The 8882-nt window shown below is 37.9% G+C and overlaps 1 protein-coding gene across 1 annotated transcript; it reads right to left on the bottom strand.

Annotated features, from left to right (window-relative positions):
* Nucleotides 1-2813: 2813 nt before the first annotated feature.
* Nucleotides 2814-5186, bottom strand: LOC117173701. The gene is made up of 2 exons (XM_033362342.1): nt 4887-5186; nt 2814-3809 (listed from the first exon to the last, which is right to left on the bottom strand). The coding sequence occupies exons 1-2, from the start codon at nt 5184-5186 to the stop codon at nt 2814-2816; spliced, it is 1296 nt and encodes a 431-aa protein (XP_033218233.1).
* Nucleotides 5187-8882: the final 3696 nt, after the last annotated feature.

Below are 8882 nucleotides of genomic sequence, written 5' to 3'. Positions count from 1 at the left end.
AAGATTTTTTGAGTACAACAATATACAAGTCGTTTAATTCGAGAGACTTTAAGCTTTCACGTTTATCTGGATAGAATTTTCTGCAATTCTTTTTAACTAGTTGCAAGCGATCAAAGTGAGGGTAGCGTACTTTTGACGCCGACATTAAGTGATATTCAACTTGCAATATGATCAATCTGGAGACGAAAATGCAATAACCAAGAGTTTTTGAAGTTTGAGACGACTGAGTCTGACAGTTTCATATGATTTTTGACGAATTTTTCAATTGTTTGCACAACAATCGAGGATAATAAATTATAATGTATACGATGTAGGTGTTGACCAGGGTATAAATATCCAGTTGATGTAAATAAGTTGGCGGTGTAAATTACTGGCCAACACCGTTTATCAAGTAGTCAACACCGTCTACTTACTTACATATTCAAATGAATGAATCGAGGATAACATTTTTAAAACAAACATTGCCATTTTTGGTTTTTAGAATTTTAACCTAAAAAAATAGGAGCAAACCATTTTTTCTCTCAAAAATTTTAATTCCCTCCCAAAAAGATTTTAATTTTACTGTTTTTTACTTTCAATTTCAACACTTATTCACGAAATCATTATCCGCTAAACTCGAGTCAATGAACTAATTCCGTCGATTTTAATATAAAATTAAGAAAATTTTTCATTTTTAATGTTGTTATTATTAAAGATTTTACCAAGAATTAATAAAATCGTAACTTTTTGTAAAATGTTCGATGGCCGGATATGTATGAAGTTTGACCAAACGTTCCCGTATAAAAGTCTCAATCCACCGAACCGATCGAATTGTATAAAAAATTCAAAGTTCATTTTTTAAAGTCTATATTCGGAAAGGCTTATATAAAGAAAAAAATATGAAAAAAGTCGATTAAAATCGGCAAGTAATTCCAAAATTAAAAGAAATATTGTAGTACATGTGAACCCAACGTAATTGTGAATTGCAATTAACCTATTAAATAACTAACGAAGACCAGCTAACACAATTACTACTCTGAATAGTCACATGGTTGTAACAAGATTCAGAAAAACAGTCAATGACCTAATAACTCGGGACTTTCCTTGAACATGTAAAATGCCTGCCACTTGAGAACTTTCCACTGGGACCTGAGGGGAACCTTCCATTATTGTTATTTTTAACAACAATTATCTCGTAAACCGTAAGAGATAGGTAAAAATAGATGTCATTTTTGAGTTTTGGGTACTGTTTTGTTGTTGGTAAAGCCTTTGCTTATTATAGGTTTTTAAAATAAGAACATCCACGCGTAATCTATAATAATATTTAATTAAATTATTGAGAGAAGATTTACAGTCGGTGGTTAATCCGTCTTGGCTCGGTTCGTATTATCAATCTCGAGCTTTACAATTTCCTTGCAGTCAGTATAGAGTTGACTGATGGCTATATTGATCCGACGAATAATCAATTGCGAATGTTTTTCGCTCTGTTCACTTCAGCTCGAAGTTCTTGTTGCTAGCGCTGAAGTAACGCAGATTTTTGGTGGGATACAAATTGTTACCTCTAATTGGTTAGCAAAGGTGCGGGTGAGGGTACAAGACACACCTCGTTTCTTCAACTAAGTAAGATGACAGGCGCCCGGAAGTACCTAGAATTTTGAAGAAATAACAATAAAGGGTGACCGTAATTAAGTTGTACTGAGTTATGGCGAGGCTCCTTTCAAAGTTTAGTCATAGTGGAAATAAGCTCGGATAATTTTACAAACTTTTTCTTCTATCCTAGGCCTAAGTAAATATAATTCTAAACGAAACGAGACAAAACGTAATAAACCAAGCTTTTACAAGATTGTCGAAATTAAAATTACAACTTGCCTAAACCTGAAAAGTGGACATTCTAAAATCTTATAGAAATTTATACTACAACTTCAAATATCATAAATTAGAATAAATTTTCAAATACGAGGGCTGTTTGATAAGTCAGTGACTTTTTGAATAAGAGATTTTTTCGGCAAAACGCGTTTTATTTCTCAACGTAATCTCCTTTTATTTCGATACGCTTAGTCCAGCGTGTTTCCAATTTTTTATTCCTTCCAAATAATAGGTTTTTTCAGGGCCCTCAAAATAGGCGTTTGTTTCGGTGATGACCTCTTCATTCGGCCCAAATCTTTCACCGCCCAGCTATTTCTTCAGATTTGGAAACAGGAAATAGTCGCATGGGGCTAAATCTGCAGAATATGCTGGATGAGGTAGCAGTTCGTAGCCCAATTTATGGATTTTTGCCATCGCAACTACACACGTGTGCACCCGTGCATTGTTCTGATGGAACAGCACTTTTTTCTTCGACAAATGCGGTCGTTTTTTCTTCAAACGAGTATAGAATCTGTCCAAAAGCTCCGAATAATATTCACCGTTGATTGTTTTATCCTTCTGAAGGCAATTGATGTGAATGATACCGCGTGCGTCCCAAAAACCTGTAACCATGACCTTGTTGGCCAACAGAACCACCATGGCCTACTTTGGTGCACGTTCACCCAGAGAAATCCACTGTTTCGATTTTTTCTTGGTCTCTGGTGTGTCCCAGAAAGGACTCGGTTGTGAGATCGATCACCAATTCAAGATTCGCCTTTGTCGCGAAACATATAAAAACAGCTACGTATGATTTGAGATTTTTTGTGTTACGATATCGTTTTTCTTTGACGAAAAACGGGCCGCAGTAGTTTATTCCGATATTAAGAAATGACCGCGAGTACACGAGTCGATTAGATGGCAAAATTCCCATAATGTAATGAAATTCACTTGGTTTCGCTCGAGAACACGCAACGCATTGACGAATTATCTTACGCATGGAATTTCGTGCCGTCAAGTATCCAATATAACTCGGTCACGTGATTATTGCGCGGAGGTAATATCGGATGCTTTTGATCGTAATGAAGATCAGAAAAAACAAGGCTTCCACCTACCTTGAGAATGCCTTGTTCAAGGAAGGGATTAATTGTTAAAGTCTTGCTTTTCTTATTAAGAGCTCCTTTTTGCCGCAATGCTTTAATATTATCTGAAAATGTATTCGTTTGAACTATTTTAAGCACTTCAATCAACTCATCTTGAATTTCTACCTGGGCAAGTGGACCGACAACATTTTTCGTATTTGCCGGTTTTGCATTGTCACAGAATCTTGAACAATACGCAAGCACGTGGGTCATAGTACGCATCGAGGAAAATCGAGTGCTTAAATTCACGTCATAAGATGCGATCGTCATAGCAACGTCACCTTCAAGGACCTTGCGAAGCTCAGGTAGTTGGCACAGTTTTAATATGTGATGTGGCCACGAATCTTCACTCTGAGTGAGCCAGCTAGGACCCTGGTGCCATAAGTGGTCATCCAGGAATTCTCTTGGCATTCTACCTCTTGACGAAAAATCTGCGGGATTATCTTTCGTAGATACGTGCTTCCATCTAAAAGGGCGTGTAGCTTCCTGAATTTCCGCGACGCGGTTAGCCTCGAAAGTTATTAGCGTGTGCGGAGATTCTTTGATCCAGTGTAACACGATCATAGAGTCTGACCAAAAAACTACTTTACTGATGGACAGCTGCAGTAGTGCTTGAGAGGTAGCAGTATATAATCGAGCTAGTAGCAGGACTGCGTATAGTTCTAGTCTAGGAAGTGAGACCGTATGTATGGGTGCAACGCGCGATTTGGAACAAACTAGCGAGGAATGGTGATGGCCGTACTTGTCAGCTGAATGCAGGTAAATACAAGCGCCATATTCCTTCTCCCTGGCATCGCGGAATCCATGCAACTGAATCTCTGAGCTGTCAGAAACTACCGTACATCTCTTAAAAGACAGATTATTTATGACAGAGTGCTGATTCTTAAATTCCAGCCAACTTGTATGTATATTTACCGGAATTGATTTGCCCCACGTCAATTGCAACTTCCACAGAAGTTGAATGATTAATTTTGCCTGAACAATTATAGGACCCAATAAACCTAGAGGGTCAAATAATTTTACGATCTCAGATAAAATAGTACGCTTAGTGAGCTTCGAGTTTAATTTGTCGTTTTTAATAGTATAATTGATTGTGTCATTGCTTGCCCATTTTCGAAATATGAAACCGCCCTTTTGAGCAATAGCTTTTGAGCCTCGTCTAAGAATAATTGTTTCAGAACTCGCGTCGCGAGGAAGGGTGCACATGCGGTTCCGTAAATGACTGTATTCAATTTATATATTTTTATCGGTTTATTTAAGTTTAATCGCCACATTATTTTTTGGAAAAGAGAATCTGACGGTATAGATACTAAATAGGTCATTCTAATGGTTGGGCCCACCTTCAAACTATCATTTAAAGACATGCCGTTTGAACCTTTTGCCGAAACATCGAACACTACGCGTATTTTCGTGGTTAAACTGTCTTCTTTAATGACAGGGTGATGGGGTAAGAAGAACCCGTCACGAGATAATTGACTGTTTTCAATGCAGGTCATGTGCGCATAGTCTTCGTATTCTTTAAGAAAACTTGAGTAACTTTCTCGCGAGGCAGAGTATTTGCTTAATTTATTTTTTAGAGAAGAATCGTTTTTCAGCTATACAGTAAGCATCCCCGAAATGTTCTTTTTTATCATTGACTGGCAATTTTACGACATACCGACCGTTATCGTTACGCTTTTGTATTTTTAATGAAATGCGACTTGCATGCCTTTTCCTCGTCGGAGAAAAATCGCTCTGTGGGAACCTGTTCGATTTCCCAGAATCCAGCGAGGGAATGGGACTCAGGGCGCATAGGATTCATGTTAAATAGCACGCTGTTTTTGGAAGGCTTGCGTATTTTTTATGGATATCGCCTGCAATAATCCAACCCAAATGTGTCTTTTGCAGCACAACGCCATGCCCTTGAATTTCGATTTGACCTACGCATAAAAGTTTGTAGAATATTTGAACACCTATAAGCGCATCAGTCTCTGCTGGTTTATTAAACTCGGGATCAGCTAGCTTAATGTTTTCTGGGATTTTCAATAAATCGCGTTCCATGGGTCTTAAAGGCAATATGCCTGTAATGTCAGAAATGAGCAAAAAACTGAGATGTTTCTCATATTTATTAAATCGAGACTTGATTTTAGTATCAACGGAATGACTATGCTCTGTACCAGATAAATGTATACCGGTTACGTCAATATCAAATGGTTGCTTTCGCAATTTAAGAAATGATGCCATCCTTTTGGTCATATAATGCGACTAAGAGCTATTGTCGAGCAGTACGCGGAAAATCCTCGAAATCCCTTCAAAGAAATTGGAATAGCTTTCTGCGTTGGCTATAAACTTGTTGTTCACCCAGGAACCTTGCACTTTCGAGATGTAGAGCTCATCGAAATTCCAAAACCAAAGAATAGTTCTTCTAGCAGAATAATCTAGCACTGGGTTGTGGTTGCAGTTCTGAGCATCTTCACTCACTTGTGTTAACTGTCATAGTTTATCGTTACAAACACTGAACTCTATTACACACGCGATTTCGATAGCGTCACACGCGCCGTAATGTCTTCGGCTCGAAAGACCATAAAATGTTCTGTTGTTGCTAAAGCCTTTGCTTATTATAGGATTTTTAAATAAGAACACCCACGTGTAATCTATAATAATATTCAATTCAATTATTAAGAGAAAATCTACAGGGAGTGGTTAATCCGTCTTGGCTCGGTTCTTATTTTTAATCTCTAGCTTTACAATTTCCTTGCAGTCAGTATAGGGTTGACTGATCGCTATATTGATCGGACGAATGATCAATTGCGAATGTTTTTCGCTCTGTCCACTTCAGGTCGAAGTTCTTCTTGCTAGAGCTGAAGAAACGCAGATTTTAGGAGAGATACAAATTGTTACCTCTGATTGGTTAGCAGGGTGCGGGTACAAGACACACCCCGTTTCTTCACCTAAGTAAGACGATAGGTGCCCGGAAGAACCCAGAATTTCGAAGAACTAACAATAAAGGGTGACCGTAATTAAGTCGTACCGCGTTATGGCGAGGCTCCTTAAGTTTAGCCATAGTGAAAATAAGCTCGGATAATTTTACAACGTTTTCTTTTATCCTAGGCCTAAGTAAATATAATTCTAAACGAAACGAGCCAAAACGTGACAAACATTCATTGATAATAATTGCAATTAGAATTTGTACACATGGGTCTCAGTGACCTCTAGAGCTCACGTAAAGGTCAAAAACATTCTTTGGAACTTTAGAACCTAGTAGCTTGTCAAGATTTGCTCATCGAGATAATGATCCTTACAAAATACTTTTTCGGGTGTTCTGATCACGAATCCTTAGCCCCTATGACCCTTATACGTCAGCATCAAGGTAATTTGAAGGTCAACTTCGTTAATTCAAGAGATATCATATTTTTGACGTGAGATTCTGGAAGATCGGGAAATTCTACGTTCGGATATATATTTTTACCCATGGGTCCCAGATACCTCTAGAGGTCATATGAAGGCCCGACCGTATTTATGAAGTCGAACTTATCCGATTCTTCTGTTCATTACCCTTCAACTAACTTCTAGGCAGCAATGGAAGCTTGTGGCTTGGAATTTTCAAGACAGTCATGATGATTTTTTTGCGAATAAAAGGTAGTTTGCTCTCTACAAATTTAGCTGCTATAATTTACCTTTGAGTTTTTCTGCGAAGTCTCTAGGTGAAGGCATGAATCTGTCATGGCATGCACAAGAAAAAGTAGCTATACGATGCAGGGATTCGGAACCCCAGTATGGGCGATTGGTCAGGGTGAGAAAAATGGCCCACAATCGTCGTCATCATGAGACCGCAGCTTTACATTGGTGGGTAACTTAGCCTATGTAGAGTCTACTGTTCAAGAACAGAAATGACGCCATGCAATACGCTTTTGGACAGTTTGTGGATTCCGAAAACTACATGCGTAGAACGTAGATTGCAACTTTTCTATCAGAAAAAAAACAAAATTTTCCACGCCAATGACTTGGCGAAATCCGTCAGATCATAACACGGATTGCTTTTTCTGCTTAACTAATACATCTGGGTACAACCGTGAAAACATATCTATTATATCTTATGCACCTGTTCAGTATGTGATTTCCTGTCATCACTATTGACTATGATGTGAGAGAAATTGAGATGTCGAATAATGAAGATTCTTCTAATATAGACACGGAAAATATCGAAATGCCTGTTGAAGATTCAAGAGACGAAGATAATAATCACAGTTTTATAGATAAATCGGAAGAAATGGATGATCAACATACGAATTGTAATGCGTTTACTCAAGACGAACTGAGTGACTTGGTTCGAGACGCAGGCATATCGAAAGAACTTTCTGAGCTAGTAGCGTCTAGATAAAAGAAAAAGGGGTTCTAGCTCTTGGAACTCGTATATCCTTCTACCGAAATCGATATTGCTCATTTGGGAAATTTTTTTCAAATGAATTGGATTTGGTATATTGTAACGATATTGAAGGTTTAATAAATTAATTTAAGTGCGTTAAGTATGAGGCTAGTGACTGGCGTCTATTTATATATTCTTCGACAAGAAGTTTAAAAGCTGTGTTGCTCCATAATGGCAACATGTGTGCTCCTATACCAGGCTGTCATTCTGTCGTGTTAAAAGTAGAATATCATAATCTTCATTTACTGGTCCATAAATTGAATGATGATTTTCACGTCTGGCAGTTGATCGGACACTTAAAAATAACGAGTATCTTATTAGGCCAACAAAGTGGATTCACAAAACATCCATGTTGTATTTTTAAATGGGACAGTCGAGACCGAAAGCAGCATTATGTGACAAAAAACTGGCCACTTGGACCAAATGTAACACTAGGTACGATGAATATTATACAGAAAAGTCTTATTCCTGTACATAAAGTAATCCTTCTACATCTACATATTAAGCTAGGTTTGTTAAACAATTCCTAAAAGCAATGAAGAACTTACCAGAAGGAAGTGTTGCCTTTATGTACATCTTTGAGAAGTATCCAAAACTTTCTGAAGCTAAGATTAATGAAGGAGTCTTCTATGGCCCACTGATAAGGAAACTGTCGCAGGATAAAGAATTTGAAATAAGAATGGTAAACCAGGAGTGAGCGGCATGGCAAAGTTTCAGAGAAGTTTAACAACAAATTCTAGGAAATAATGAAGATGCAGATTACAAGAATATTGTGAATAGAATAGTAAGAAATTATAGAGAAATGGTATGTCTAATGAATTTAAAGATCCATTTTCTTCACTCGCATATTGATTACTTATCGGAAAATTTTGAGGACTTCAACGAGGAACAGAGTGAGAGATTTAACCAAGCCTTCAAGGATGTCGAAAGGAGATACCAAGGTTATTGGGACATAAGTATGAGGGCGGACTATTGCTGGTCTCTCAAGAGAGATAGTACTACTCCACATAAAAGAAAATCTCTTCGTAGATCTTTTGCGAGCAAACGAACACGTTATTCGTGAATTTATTTTGTTAATAACAGCGTATATATGACCTTCATATGACCTCTAGAGCTTACTGGAACCCGTGGGTTAAAATATATCCGAAAATACATAGGGCGCTACAAAAGTTTTGTAATGCAGACGAACCTTTTATAGTTTTTCGAAGTACTTTCCAACCCTGTGAATACTCTTTTCTATACGTCGAAACCAGTCATCGAACCAACCCTGCCACTTTTCTTCTGGAAGATCTGCACACACTTGGTCCCATGCCGTCAAAAGGTCAGTTTCGTTAGTAAATTTACGCCCTTTTAGTTGTTTTTTTTACTTCCGGAAACAAACCGAAGTCACAGTGAGCAAGATCTGGACTGTAAGAAGGGTGATTTACAATGGTCAGTTTAGATTTGCCCAAAAAAGCTATTGTGGCCTTCGCTCTGTGAGCCGGTGCATTGTCGTGGTGGAATAGCCAGGTGCT

This window comes from Belonocnema kinseyi, chromosome 5, assembly GCF_010883055.1.
Source record: "Belonocnema kinseyi isolate 2016_QV_RU_SX_M_011 chromosome 5, B_treatae_v1, whole genome shotgun sequence".
NCBI classification, from domain to species: Eukaryota; Metazoa; Arthropoda; class Insecta; order Hymenoptera; family Cynipidae; genus Belonocnema; species Belonocnema kinseyi.
The sequence above is the reverse complement of the archived record's forward strand: the minus strand, read 5'-3'. Positions and strand labels throughout refer to the sequence as shown.